This window comes from Thamnophis sirtalis, unplaced genomic scaffold (genome assembly GCF_051295495.1).
Source record: "Thamnophis sirtalis isolate CommonGarterSnake01/CBP01778 unplaced genomic scaffold, rThaSir2_p1.2 scaffold_5, whole genome shotgun sequence".
Lineage (NCBI taxonomy): Eukaryota > Metazoa > Chordata > Lepidosauria > Squamata > Natricidae > Thamnophis > Thamnophis sirtalis.
Window position 1 is genome coordinate 22,231,617 of NW_028261385.1, and position 15,937 is coordinate 22,247,553.

The following is a 15,937-nucleotide window of genomic DNA, read 5'->3' on the forward strand; positions in this document are numbered from 1 at the left end:
TTGATTAGCCTATAGACCATATCAAAGCACAAGGTTCAAACACATATCACCAATAAAATCCTATACAAACAATTTAAAATAAGACTAGGATAAAATACAATAGTTATAGGATAAGATACTATATAATTTAATACATAAAAATGTAAAAAGGAATAAAATGACATAAAATTATATTTTGATGTCATCCTTACACTCTACCCCTTACAGTCTGCACATATGCAGATCTCAACTGAACCATTAAGTACTGTGCTGTGTTAAATGTTATTTTCAGGTTCTGGCCACACATAAGGGTAAGTTGTTTTCATATGGGGATCCCAATGGATCATTCATTTGGTATATGGACCAAGGCACCTGTCCCTCACCCCCTTATACAAGCAACAATCAAATAGGGAGTGGGCCAGGTCTTCTACCTCTGCCGTTCTGCAAAAGTCCAATTATGATTCAAGAAGCAATAGACAGCCATCAATATTATCAGTCACTGAGTGCCCGACCATCTAGGAACCTGTCCAGATTCCTTTTAAAACCATCCAGACTGGCTGACACAAACAACCAAAGTTCTGATAGTGAATTCCACAGTATAACCATGTGTGGTGTGAAAATGTTCTGAGCTGCTGGTCTTCCCGAATCTCCCTGCATTTACTTTTGATGGATGACCTTGTGCTAACTGCTTGATGTGTGTTAAAGCGAGGGTGTCAAACTCAAGGCCTGTGGGCTGAATCCGTCTCACAGGGTGCTTAGATCTGGCCTGCGGGGAACCCTGGAAACAGCAAAGGACGGGTCCACGGTGCCTGTGCCAGAAAAATGGGCGACCCTCCCGAGTTCCATTTTCGTTGGCAGAGGTTTTTAGGAGGCTGTTGAAGCTGAAAACGGAGTTCAGAAACCCATTTTCACCACACAGGCGCCTCCAACTCAAGTGGCATGGAGCTGGCCATGCCCACCCTGGCTACACCTACCTTGGTCCCCCGAGGTCAAACACAATCCTGATATAACACTCAATGAAATTGAGTTTGACATCCCTGTGTTAGAGGATGGGATGGGGTGCAATTGGCATCTACAATATACCACACACAATTTAACGTATTTTTCGGAGTATAGGATGCACCTTTTTCCCTCAAAAAAGAGGCTGAAAATCTGGGTGCGTCTTATACACTGAATACAGCATTTTTTTGCCTCCCGAAACCCTGCCCCCTTCACCAAAATTGCCATGCATATCTTTTAGGTGGTTTTCAGAGAGCTGCCGGGGAGGGCAGAAATGAATGAAAAACAGGCCATTTTTTGCTCAATTTTGCTCCCCCTGCCAGCCCCAAGACCACTCTATAAACCTCCTAAAGGCTATTCATGCCCTTTTTTTGAAGAAAAACGGGCCGTTTTTGGGAGATTTGCAGAGTGCAAAAACTTTATTTTTTAATTTGCCTCTTGAAAACCTTGGTGCGTTTTATACTTTGGTGCTTCTTATACTCCGAAAAATACGGCATATTTTCTAAGGCATTTCCTGTCTCATCCCAGCTACAGCACCCCAATTATATCTGTCTTCTGCATGGCTTGTTGCTGCAACTCTCCCCTAATCATTTTGGTGTCTATTTATTATTTATTTATTTATTTATTATTTGTAGACCTATTTTCTTCTTGTGTAAGTAGAAAATGTTTTTAAGAAAATACAATCAGAACTGCACACAGTAGCATGGTCTCAGCGTAGATTTATAGAACACTATTATTATTTTCCCATTCTATTTTCAATTTCATTCCAACTGCAAACATGTAATTTTTGGTCTTTTATAAAAGCTGCATTCTGGATTGATATTTTCATCTCCTGTCTACAGTATAGATTTAAAGTCATTGTCCACTCGGATCCCATTAATATAGAGATATCAACCTGGGGAGGCCATCCAGACAAGAAGCATGCCCATAAATACTAGCTCTACTTTACTGTAAGGTTACTTTAACAGACTCCTGCAGGTCTGAAAAATACATCACTCCCCCTTGCTCTTTACAGTTCCAAGAAAATAGGGAATGTCCTTTCTAGCTGTGGATTTCTAGAAGTTGAAGTCCACAAATCTTAAAGTTGCTGAGGTTGAGAAACGTGATTTACTCTATATTTGTTGTGGATTCCATTTTTTAAAATCTAAGCATGAAATCTCTGTTGGGTTACTCTTGTTTACATGTAAACAAGAGTAAAAAATGTAAAAAGATTTTTAAAATGATGTAAAAAAGATGTTGAGACTCTAGAAAGAGTGCAGAGAAGAGCAACAAAAATGATTAGGGGACTGGAGGTTAAAACATGAAAAATGATTGCAGGAACTGGGTACGTTTAGTTTAATGAAAAGAAGGACTAGGGGAGACATGATAGCAGTGTTCCAATATCTCAGGGGCTGCCACAAAGAAGAGGGAGTCAAGCTATTCTCCAAAGCACCTGAGGGCAGGACAAGAAGCAATGGTTGGAAACTAATGAAGGAGAGAAGCAACTTAGAACTGAGGAGAAATTTCCTGACAATTAGAACAGTTAATCAGTGGAACAACTTGCCTCCAGAAGTTGTGAATGCTCCAACACTGGACATTTTTAAGAAGATATTGGATTTGTCTGAAGTGGTGTAGGGTTTCTTGCCTGAGTAGGGAGTTGGACTAGAAGACCTCCAAGGTCCCTTCAAATTCTGTTTCTGTTTCTGTTTCTGTTTCTATTCTATTCTATTCTATTCTATTCTATTCTATTCTATTCTATTCTATTCTACATGGTTGACCCTGAAAGAAAAATCTGAAAAGTTAAAGAGGCAAGGTATTGTCATAAAACTTTTCTTTTTTTAAAAAAAAATAGTTTTTATTAAACATTATTACCTTTAAAAACAGAAAGAAAAACACAACAACATAAGAAAAGACAAAACATACACAACAATATAAAGTAAATATACAGCCTTTTGTATCGGCATTCATTATACATTTTTTTAAGAGTAAAACATACAGATACAAATACAATTTTAAACATACAACCCCCCTCCCTCCCCCCCCCCACGGTGACAGTCATTCACAGCCCAACTTTTTTCTTTCCTTCCTCATTGTTAGGTCTCTAAGCCACATCTTCTCATTACAAAGTTCAGGGATCTATTACAATACCCATGTTCACTTTTAACTTTCCCCATTTAAGTCCCTGCTGTTCTCCTTGTCGCCCACATATACCATAAGTTCCAGCTAAGATAATGTTCCATTTCTCCTTTGTCCCTCAGCCAACCCGTCATTCTGTCCATTTCTGCACATTCATAGATCGTTTTAATTATAGCATCTTCCGACGGTATGGTAGTGGATTTCCAAAATTGTGCATAAGTTATTCTTGCGGCCACAATTATATTTAGGCTCAAATGCCATATTGAACTGCCTATGTTTTCTGATTTAATGCTTAGTAGAAGGTTCTCGGGTCTCCATTCAATGTTTGCCCCGGTAACCTCTTTTAGCCATTTTTTAATCCTTTTCCAATATTTCATGGCCTCAGTTAAAAGTCAAATTAAACTTTTGAAAGGGGAGTATCTAGTCAGATGCAATCATGCAGAAATACCCCATCAAAGTCCTATGAGGCTGTCTGCAATTTACATAAATAAGCAGACATTAAAACATTTTAATTAACCTAGAGAGATAATAAAAATTGGAATCTGATGCCTCAAACACCTTCTGGAAAAGCCATTTTTCAGTTGCTTCTGGGAAAAAAGTTAACAAAGGAACTCATCTTTTGTTGAAAAATACAGCATTCTGATTAGTCAGTTTGATTTTGAAATAATTTCTGGGCACTATGAAGCTTAAGTTGAATGGTCTCTGATAATTTAGGATATCTAGAAATATTAGTCTTGTTGCCATATTTTCTCTGAGCCTGACTGAAATTGTCCATTCCTATTAGAATATTTATTTTCCGTGTCCTTCTGTAAGTTAGTATTTGTAAGTCAGCCTTGATTTCTTGGTATTGGGAAGGCATAGTATAACCACAGAAGTAATTTGTTGGGAGAAATTAGTATGGCCCACCGCTAGAGATTCTGTAGAAGAGTTTGCTCCATTTATGAAGCTCAAACAGGGCAAATCCATAAAGTATTCCCATTCTGTCACTTTGTTTTAAAAAACCCATGGTATTCAGTGGTGGGATTCAAAAAATTTTACTACCAGTTTGGTGGGCATGGCTTGGTGGGGTAAGGATACTGTAAAATCCCCATTTCCTCCTGATCAGCTGGGACTTGGGGGGCAGAAAATAGATGTCAGAGTCAGACGTGGTATTTATCGGTTCTCTGAACTACTCAAAATTTCCGCTACCGGTTCTCCAGAACTGGTCAGAACCTGCTGAATATCATCACTGCCTCAACCCCACTAACTTGCTTTCCAGCTCCATTCTCCTGTGCAGGGCAACAAAAGAAGACCAGGCCGATCAGCTGGGACTAGGGAGGTGGTAAGTAGATGGGGCGGGGCCAGCCAGAGGTGGTATTGCCATTACTCCGAACTACTCAAAATTTCCCCTACCGGTTCACTAGAACTGGTCAGAACTGGCCGAATATCACCCCTGATGGCATTCCCACAGAAACCCTTGTGCATATCACCCTTTGATTTTCTGGCCCTTATGGCTTCACCCTTGGGATCTTGTTTCTTGACTGGCTTCTCATTTGTTAAATTGTGATTCAAGTAGAGCTTGTTTTCTGAGCAGAGCTGACCGTTTTGAAACATGACCCCATACTAATAATCTAATCCCCTCCTCTTAAAGCCATTGTCTCAATTCACAGATTAATACTACTCAGCTCTACTGGCATTTCTATGAGAAAGCTACCTGGTGTGACCTTCACCTACAGTGGGATTTTATGCTCCTTGACTGCCAAGGTATTATGGTTGGAGTAGATGCAATTGTTTCGTCCTTGGAGGCCTCTTTTCTAACCTCTTTTACTTTCTCAGCTTCTCCAATTCAGCCTCAAATGAACTTGCTTCTTGAAATCCATGAACTCAATGAACCAAATCATAGATCTATGACTTCTATCTTGCAGGGAGATAAATATACATAGAACGGTTGATGCAATAGATTGAATATCCCCTAAAACTCCCCAACTATATATCTAGCTTACTAGTGTTTGTTTTTTTATTTAGACAATTGGAATTTTGTAAATTACTGGGGGAGAAAAGTTCAAATGTCCTGGCATTTTTTGCCCTGCTGCCAATCTTGCTAGAGTTCTTAAAACAGGTCTCTCTCACTGCAATTTATAAAGTGGTCTTGAAGACATTTCAAACACCAAAGAAATCATTGTTTCTGCTCCACTGATTTGAACTATACATTTGATCAGTTCTTTGAAATGATTAAAAAAACTTCCAAGATCGGATTTTTGGTCCCATGGATAAATAGTAGGAGAGAAGCCATGGGAATAACAATAGGAATCACACTTAGACTTATATATTGTTTCACAGTGCTTTTACAGCCCTCTCTAAGTGGTTTAAAGAGTCAGCCTATTGGCCCCAACAATCTGGGTCCCCATTTTATCCACCTCGGAAGGATGGAAGGCTGAGTCAACCTTGAGCCAGTGAGAATTGAACTGCTGAACTGCAGCTAGTAGTTAGCTGAAGTAGCCTGCAGTGCTGCATTCTAAGCACTGCGCCACCTCGGCTCTTGCCCAACTTGCCCAATGGTCCATCTTTCTCAAGGAAAAATAAATAAATATTTAAAAGTAGTTGGTGATTCTTGGCTTCTTTGCCCCACTTCACACCCCTTTGAAAAAGCTTTGTATAGTCAAAGGGGTGTGGAAATCTTCACTGAGACTATTGTTCCTTTGTTGTGTATCTTGAAACAGTGATTTGACAATGGAGCTTGATGTGGTCCTTTTACAAGTGTAGGAAGCATTCAGGAGATTTTTTTTGCTCTTTAAAAATAAAAATGCAGAGACGAACCCAAATATTTTCTGAAGTACTCATCCTTTCAAAGCAGAATGTTGTCTTCTCTGATGTGCCCTGATGATGTTACCTAATTTGGGGGGTGGGGAACTCCCAGCTAGGCAGGAAGTAGGATCCAAACAGGGAACTAACCTTGAATCCTTGTACAGCCACAAGAGGCATAAGTCTGAGCCCCCCCCCCCAACTTCCATGAAATCTTATTTAGTTGTTACCCGGGAAAGCAAGTAGTCTGGGAAGATTCTTGTAATATAGGTAGAACACAATTAAGTTGCTGACCGGACTTTTCATGAGTGGATCTGGTTGGTTGTGCCTGTTATTGGATAATTAAATATCTGCAAGCAGCCAACGAAACTTGGGGAGCACCAAGAACTCCACACTCCAACCCTGAGCTACAGATATTTTCTAATGAAATCAATTTTTTTTAAAATTGAATAAGTAATTAACCAGCCAGGCGTAAAACTGGCAGAATATATGGTAAAAATCATTTGGATTTACATTTTACTTAATGTAGCTTCTCTTAGTAAATTGATCACACATTGAAGATTATTTCCCTTACTCTGCACCAAGTACTTTAAATTCTTAAATGTACTTTTGGTTCAAGTCATCACTCACTCAGAATTAACAATCCCATATCACTTTTAGAGGCCTTCAAATTGTCTGCCTTTAGAAGAGAAGTTATGCAATTTCTGAACATCTGCGATGTTCAGAAATTGCAAAATCAATCATGAAGCTGAAAATCTGGCCTGGGCATGCAGTTAGCAGTTAGACTTAGACTTATATACTGCTTCATAGGGCTTTCAGCCCTCTCTAAGCGGTTTACAGAGTCAGCATATTGCCCCCAACAATCCGGGTCCTCATTTTACCCACCTCGGAAGGATGGAAGGCTGAGTCAACCCTGAGCCGGTGAGATTTGAACAGCCGAACTGCAGAACTCCAGGCAGCTGAAGTAGCCTGCAGTGCTGCATTTAACCACTGCGCCACCTCGGCTCTTCCTATGCACTTCTGTTGAAAGTAGCTCCATGCAGAAAAATCAACCTACATTTTCCCACCAATTTCTATTCAGTTAAAAAGAAAATGAATTGGCCTTTGAGGTTTATTTAAGTAGGAGAAGTAAATAAGTAGATTAAATAAGAGATTTTATGCCTGAGATGGCTAAAGCTTGAGAGAACATTTCATTGCATTGGCATATCTGGCTTCCCACACTCTCGTCTTTTTTTTGTTTAAGGAAAGTCCTGGATATCAGGATTGTTTCACTTTCGTGAAGGCTTAAGCAACGCATCTCTCACAAGTGAACCATTCCTATCTTAAGAGTTAAATAGATGCCACCTGGGGTCACCTCATTTGCTTTGACCAGCTGTTGTAAGACTGGTTCTGGCTCTGTATAAGGTCAGGAAGCATTACTGAAGATGGCCATCACCAATGATGATCATAAGCAGAGGTGGGATTCAGCCGGTTCGAGTGAACCGGATGCTAATTTACATCTGGTTTGCCGAACTGGTAGTTGGAAGGATTGGCTGGCTGCTCCCACCCACCCATCCCAGGAGTCTCCATGCGGCCAATCCATCATGCCAGGTAAGTGCCGGACCTGCGCAGAGGTTCTGGGAGTGTGAAAAAGGAGCCTCCCAGAAGTATGGAAAAGGACCTGTTTCCAGCCTCCGGAGCTCAGGGGAAGAAGTTTTTGTCCTCCCGGAGGCTCAAGAAAAGCCTCCAGAGCCTGGGAAGGGCAAAAACTCCCCCCCCCACACACACAGGTGCCTCCCCAGCAACCAGGCAGAGAACCAGTTGCTAAAAATTTTCAATCCCACCCCTGATCCTAATGGATTTGTAGTCATGGCAAGCAAAACCTTTACCTGAAAATCATTGAAATGTTTGGATTAGAGCTGGTTTACTTGAAGAAGAAATACAGGCTACAACTAGAAAGCAATAAGTGCCACAACAATGTGACTGAAAGCCTGGTAACCCACAATAGGCTTTTATTGAGCAAGAGCTGCTGTCAGCCTCAGCTTTGCTGTTGCTTCGGCTGCCATGAAATGGGGAGGGAGGGCATGGTAATTGGGAGGGGTTACTCATTGTGCTGGAGGAAGGTTCTGGAGTTCAGCTGCCTGTCGGACTACGCATGCGTAGGAGATTCCCGCCAGGACTAACGGCACCGACATTCCATCTTCGTGACTGACATTCCATCTTCGTGATGCCTTTTGAAGTTATCTCACACCTGACACTTGAGAGAATTATGATTGGACTGTAACTGTGATGCCAAGGGGTGGGGAATGGGCTATTCTATATATCAATCGCTTTCGCGCCTAAATAATCAGACTTCGCTATGCTATGCCTTTAATCATTTATAATTAGTAAAAGTACACTTGATTTCTACACATGGAGTCTCGTGGTCTTCTTTCCTAATTATCTAATGGAGAGGTCCTGACAGCTGCAAGATTACAGAGGCAGAAACAAAACCAAATCAAATGGATAAGACAAAAAAAAAATACATGTACACTTTTAAAGGGTAAGAAAATACATTTATTAAACATGACAGTATTTCTGGCAGATATTCTTAATACATGCATATTACAGGGATAAGCACTGTCTGGCTATATGGTAGCGTACTAGCTTCATATTCATTCGAAATGTAGTGCGTTGGTGCTACATACTTTTAATGTTCCCTCCTCTTCCCCCCCTTGTTTATCCCTAAAGTTATCACTCACTTGACGGATCTGCTTGGATAGCTTCACTAGGAATCATACAGCTGCTACATTGTTGTTTTGCTCATAGTGATGTCTACACAACACTGGCCTCAGTCCATGGATATGTTGTGCGCAACTACTCGGAGGGGTTTAGCACAGCAAACACAGGAAATGGGAAAGTCCTATCGACACCTTTTTGGTTTTAAGATGCAATGCTTTAATAAAGAGTTGGAAGAGTTGCAACTCATATTCATATATTTTAAGTTGTTCCTAAACTGCAAAGTGATCATCGTGTCTTTCAGTATGGCAATCAACTGTTAATCTGCGAGTGAACAAGGTGAAATGGGAACAGAAATTCAGAAATGCAGTTTTGCCAGTTAAATATGTACAGTTAAATATGTACAGTAGAATAAGAAGGAGTAGAATGATTTAACCTACATTTCAACATACCTCAGCTGTCTGGCATCAGTGGGCCAGAATCAGGAGCCCATTTTATACAGATTAGAAGCAGAAAAGAGATCAAATTGCTCGAGGAGGAAAATATAAGAAAGTTAAGCAACATTGAGTCTTCCAGTTGATTCAATATTACACTGGTTATTTAATATTTCAATAAGCACTGAGGTTAACTTCACATTTATTATGTATTATAAGTTTAATATGCTGCAAGATTTTGAATAAAAACCTTCAGAGTGTATGGAGCTATAAAACAATTATATATTATACAAGCATTATTTCTTTATCTACAATTAACTTCTGAAGAATGTGCACCCCCCTCCCCCCCCCATTTTAGCACTCACCCAATTCAATTCCCCCTCTACAAGTCCTTCCTGTCTCTGTTTCATCTCACTGCAGGAGATTTCACATTCGCAATGAAGGCCCTCAATCAAGACCATATGACTTCATGGAAAAACGGCAAGAAATAACACAATCTATGCATCGAGTAAACAATCCACTCACCCAGACACCAAAACTGGTACCAGGTGTTCGTTTGCAAACTTTCAACCAACCATTCCACAAGGACAGATCTGCTGACCAACAAGATCCTTCTGATCTGGAAAGAGAGGCATGTACCATTTTGCGGTGGCTCACTTGGTCCATAAAAAGCACAGAACTGTTGGACATCACCCTGGTGAACTGGGAGTTCACTCTAACTGTTCACACAATGCTACTTCGCGCATGCACATTTCCAGAAAAGGGCAACAGCTGGTCATTTAACCAGATATTGCAATTCTAAAGCTGCTCCAGGAACCTTTTAAAAAAATCTCTACATCTGAACATGCCAATGATTTGGAGTACAGTTAACTTGAAGCCTCATTTCAAATACCCGAGCATAGAAACACAAGGATTCCATGTTTATTGAACTCCACGGACACAGCCAGAATACTCAAGTGTCCATGATCGTTAAGGGCTCGAAGCAAAATATCCATCAACATCCCTCAAGCCTTAGTGAGATGAATGGACGGTTGTGTAGAAGAATACTTTTGAGAAAGATCAAAACTTTTTTTTAAAAAGCCATGTTTTAACAGAAGACAGGTGCAAGAAAAAAAAATCTGTGAGCAAACAGCTTGCAAAGATATCTGGATATGGATGTATGGCAGCTTCCACATCCTTAATTTAGCACTTGGATGGTCATCTTAACTTATAGGAATCATCAGAAAGGCAGGCAATTCTCTTCCACCAGATGTGCCATCCTGGTTAGAGAATACCTAGAAGTTTGCCTTGTGCTTTGCCATTTGCTTCATCTTACTGGCCCGTCTGAGTGATTGTCAGGGCCAGGAGTGGAATGAACTGTCCTTAAATGGGCACTCACATCCAAGATATAACGCACATTGGTGTAGTAGTCCCTGCTTCTTAATTAGTAAGGGCAGTCCAATGGTTTTATGTACAATATATTTATTTAAAGGCTAGCTCTACCAGTCTTTTCTACCTCCAAAGCAAAGAGCCAATATACAGCAGAAGACTCCCCAGTAAATCTGTGTCTTCACATGAATAAGAAAATGATGTTTTGCAAAGATCAGTGTAGCTTACTCTTTCTGATAAATCACTTTTATGAGGTATATCAAAGGATTACTAAAAATGAATATCCTAATTCTTCAAAAATGCAATTCCAAATTTAAAAACAAAACAAAATTCACAGTCCTTTCCCTCATAGGTTAATACATAGCAACAAACATATAATGGATTAAATGTAATTATGTCCTTCAAAAAATAAATTCTTTTAAAAACAACAAAAAAAACCTTCCCTCCCACCCACATGGCTCAATGCTGAAAGGTTCTCCAGAACCATCGGAGCAGCATCCTGATTTTAAAAAAAGAAACTAACCCCAAAGAATGTTAAAATATATCTCCCTTCCCAAACTCTGGCATTTGAGATATAAGGTTCTCAAAATCTCTCTGAAAAGTTAAGAATTTCAATTATGTCTTTTATGCGAGGTATAATATGGATAGTGTTCTTTATATAGATTTTTGTTTGATTTTCCAACATAATTCTCAGAAACAAGAGAACAAACTGGTATGGTAAAGGTTCCCCTTGCATATATGTGCTAGTTGTTCCCGACTCTAGGGGGCGGTGTTTATCTCCGTTTCCAAGCCAAAGAGCCAGCGCTGTCCGAAGAAATCTTCCGTGGTCATGTGCCAATATGACTAAACACCGAAGGCACACGGAATGCTGTTACCTTCCCACCTATCTTTCTACTTGCATTTTTACATGCTTTCGAACTGCTAGGTTGGCAGAAGCTGGAACAAGTAACGGAAGCTCACTCCGTTACATGGCACTAGGGATTCAACCTGCTGAACTGCCGACCTTCTGATTGACAAGATCAGTGTCTTAGCCACTGAGCCACCGTGTCCATAATTCTCAGTAACAAGAGAAAAAACTGGGCTTATATCTAAATAATAAAGGAAAACATTATGCAAATTAAGGCAATGTGTGTAGTGCAGAGTCTGGCACCTGAAGTTCTAGAGATGCTTACAAAATTATGCAGTATTATAAAAAATAACCTGAAGCGATATAAATAAATAGAGGTTCCCTTTACTTTTTTCTTCTCCTCTTTTCCAAGTTTTAAATATCATCAAGAGCAACTCTTCCCAGCCTAATAGATTTCAACAACCAGAATTCTTAACATGCTAACCAAAAAATCCTGAGTGTTGAAATACAGAATCTTGAAATGTGCCCTGGTTGGGGAAAGGTATTTATGGAAAACATTTACAGATTTTGGAACTTTTTGCACATTTCAGATATGCTGGGATGGACCACTCTCTTGAAAAGGGGCAATTACCGTTAGAGATGCTTTATTTCCAAGACATCAGCTTTACACAAAAGACATACATATATTGATATCTTACTGCCTGGCTACCTACATTCTTTTAATCACTCACACATTTCATCTTTATTAAAGTATTGAAAACATGCAGCGTTCAGCAGGATCAGATACCTTGGGTAGAAAAAAAAATCCAATTCTGTCAAACTCTGCAAAAGCTGCAAAAGTAGTTTAAGAAAACGAAGGCCACTGTGCTAATTGTAAAAGCAACATCCCATCTTTGGACTGGAAGTATTTGTTGTTACTATCAATGCAGACTGCTATCTCCGAAAATGGAGATTTCAAAAGGCTTAGAAAGGTGTAATAGTTGAGGGCAAATACAATTAACATCTTTTTTAGAGATGATAAATGTGGAAACAAAGTAGGGGAATCAAAGCATTAAACAAAAGCCCCATATATTAAAGGCACACTATAAGTAGGACTATTTTCTGAAAACTCAAGATTAAATCAAGCTTCCAACCATTTTTAATCATTTATCTTAAAATGACTTAGAATGACTATCCAAATTTCATAAACTTGATAACCTGGGAAAAATGGGACCATTCCACGTTTTTCAAGAAATGTTCTAATATATTGATTTCAATAACTCAGGGAAGAAACCAACCAGTATTCTTGGCTTGATTTTTGAAATACATGCTGCAGAGAAAGTACTGAATTGCCAATTACAAAAGCTAAATTTGTTAAGCACCTCAAAGAAGAAGTGTGCATAAATATCAATTCAACAAGCGGTGTAAAATTGCAGGTTTACATGTGCGAGAAACACACTCTAAATGCTAAGGTTTGTTTTAAAGCTACTTCACTTGACTGTAAACCCAAAGGACTTAATTTTAAAATTGCTTGGTAATATTTTATAGAGGAATTTCAATCTCAGATCGCCAAGGCGTAGTTTGCGCCCTGCGACTGTTTCTCCTTGTAAAAGTTTGCAGGGAAATTAAGAGTTGGAGGCAATTGAGTATTGTAGTTGGCCATTCCCCAAAGCAAATGGGTTTTTTCCCAGAGATGATGAAGAGAAGCTGTTGGAAGGCTGATTCCAAATAGTATTTCTGCAGCCTATGATTTTGGAAGACAGTAACATAAAGACTGTGGGTGACATGGAGAAAACATTCTGCCCTCACTACAGTTTCTGACATGGTATATCGTTCTTCACTGCCCTCTTTCCCTGCAATTTCCCTTTCCTTCCACCCCTCTCAGAAATCACCAAATTCCCAATATGACACATGCTCATCCCTATCTTCCCATGGCCTTTCCCCCCCTTTTCTCAGTCACTGCTGCCACCAGTGGGCATATCCCACTGATGCACCTAGCATTTCTTTCTCCCATGACAGGCAGATGTCGTGGCTTTTCCCCTGTGTCCCCCAACTGTTTTTGCTCAAAAAACAAAAACATTTGCTTTAGTCCATGCATCCAAAACGTGCATATTTCAGTTGGGACACCAATCTCACAAAATGAGCTGTCCTTCATATAGAATAATGCCTTGTTTCCCTGAAAATAAGACCTCCCCGGATAATAAGCCCAATCGGGCTTTTGAGTGCATGCGCTAAAACAAGCCCTCCCCTGAAAAATAAGCCCTCCCCCAAAATATTGCAACACAGCAGCAGCCATGAGTTGGCCACGCTCGCCGCCTCCTGCACCTCAAAAATAATAAGACCTCCATGAAAATAAGGCCAAGCGCTTATTTGGGGGAGGGGGGGGTCCAAAAGAAAATAAGACCCTGTCTTCTTTTGGGGGAAACACAGTATGCGTATGGAACATTTTGCACATCTCTGCGGCAGTCTCAAATTCATCAATCTCTTTCTGAAAGAGACCCAGTTGGGGCATTGGTGTTCCTAAAACCTAAATATCCACTAGGATGTCTAGATCCACATCATTGTTAGGAAATGGGATGTCAGGAAGGCAGTTTATATTCTCTCCGGTTTAAGGTGAGGACATAGCACACATTGTATTTAATCTTTCTTAAAGTATGGAAAAATAAAGTTTATTAAAAAAATATGCTAGAAGTCCAACATTTATCTATACCTGGCTAAGGTTTAAAATCAGTGTTACACTTGTGTGGTATCCTGAGTCAAAATTATTGTATATACATGCATACAGCAGGCTCATAAACATAACACTGCAAGCTTCGATTGGCAAGCAATCTAAATTGGCTCTACTGGAATTAAAAGGGAAGAAACTACCTTAAACAACGGTTCTCCAAAGCAGCTGGAAATCTAATGCCATAAAACCATCAGCAGCACTATTGTAGTGTTTTATCATCATCATCAAAGGCTGCCCTAAATATACTTTCTTAAAATTTAAACATATTCTTGATTAGACAACAAGGTCCCAATCCTGAACACACCTGCATATATGTATCCCTTTGAGTTTAATAGACATATTGATACCTGCAGCTATAAATTTTGCTTCTATTTGCTTATGTTGCCTCTGGCATACTCCAAATAGAACATCATAAATATAGTCACAGATAAGGAACATTGAATCCGACTGACAGCATTGGGGCAAGGCGGGTGAAAAGGAAGACTGTTGAAAGGTAGTTGCAGACTAGTTGCTGCTCTTTGGTTTAAAACTACCTTCCCTGAAATGCTGTGAATTAGCATCTCTACCGGTTATAAAATGTCCACTGTAACTTTCAACTTAACCGAAATAATCAACGCGCTGAGACAGCACTTCCAAAACTGTTAACAACCAGTTCCAAGCAAACAGCTATTTCCAGGGCCACCATGTCTTACTCATTTGATTTGGTGTGAAATAAGTTAGCAAAAGACCATCCTGAGTTAATAGCTTTGGGAGACTCATCGTCCTCATCTTTCGGAGGAATCAAAAACTGCCGAGAATTAATCGAACAAGGGCTCCCAAACGAGACATTATCTGTGGAGTCTGGAGAATCTGGACCGCCCGTATTCCAGGAGGGTGCATTCGCTTGTGGCCTATAGCCTGCACCCTTGTCTGAGTCCTCTTCTGTCGCTGATGTTTCCTCCAACTGTCTGAAACTATTAACTGCGAGTTGCATTTGCGGTTTATAACCTGCTGAAACCACACAGTCAGCTTCTAATTCTTCATTTGGTTTAACGGGAGCTGAATACATTGACTGGACATCAATATAAACAACCTGGGAAGACACAGCAGATTCATCCTCTGGTGGATTAGATATGACTTCTTCAATGATTGGTGGACAATAGGAAACCACAATGTGGCTCCCCGATTCAGACTCCAAGCCATCTTCAGGAGGGTCTTCCTCAACAGATGATGTAATGGCCGTGTCTTCAATCTTCAGACCGTGGGACTGGGTTTCAACTACTTCGATGTTATTGGGAGTACATGGGTTCATCTCCAAGGTTTTAGAATTCGGGTTCCCCTACAATCAGAAAATAAAATAAGCTTGGTATACTCAGCCCTTGCAAATGTAAATAAACTGGATTATTTTGGAGTGGAAGGAAAATTACCTCACTTTTCTCTTTAGTGCTGATTTGTCTTTCTTTTTTAAAAAATATATATTTGAACTGTTTAGTCTTACATGAATATTTTATTTTAGCTTTGGTGGGATGGAAAGAGATTCTAGAAATGTTCCAGGTTTTCGTGCCATGTTGACTAAATATTGCAAATTTCACCTCATTTTCCACCAAGCCTGGGATTCTGTTTTGCTGCAAGCCAGCTAAGTGGTTTAAAGAAGAAAGCTGCTTTATACCATTGCAAAGCAATGACATGCTGTTTAATTAAGAATGCTGCTCAGACTTTCATAAACTTGGACATTCTCAGCAAATAAGATCTAACTTACCTAATAAAAATGTAAACCATTTATCATATGTATTTATCGGTAAGCCAATAATTTTAGGCTCGCAATACAATCCTAAAACTGGGTTTGCCTTAGCCATAGATGGGCTTATCCACAAATATATATGGCAATGCTCTTTTAAAATATCCTTATATATCTGTAGATGTCGGTTGTGAAAATTTAACGTGGTATTTGTTCTGGAAAAGAACATTTATTGATACAAAACATGAAACAAATCAAGTCCTTCAGAATAGATTGGGGGGGGGGGAATGTAC

At 39.7% G+C, this 15,937-nt stretch overlaps 1 protein-coding gene across 3 annotated transcripts in view; it reads right to left on the minus strand.

Annotated features, from left to right (window-relative positions):
- Positions 1 to 8,386: 8,386 nt before the first annotated feature.
- Positions 8,387 to 15,937, minus strand: part of LIFR (LIF receptor subunit alpha) — a 125,410-nt gene continuing 117,859 nt past the window's right edge. For all 3 annotated transcript variants that reach the window (XM_087715435.1, XM_087715433.1, XM_087715434.1), the window contains exon 20: positions 8,387 to 15,245. In XM_087715435.1, coding sequence (XP_087571561.1) covers positions 14,616 to 15,245 — 630 coding nt within the window. In that variant the 3' untranslated portion in view covers positions 8,387 to 14,615. The remainder of the gene's footprint in view (positions 15,246 to 15,937) is intronic.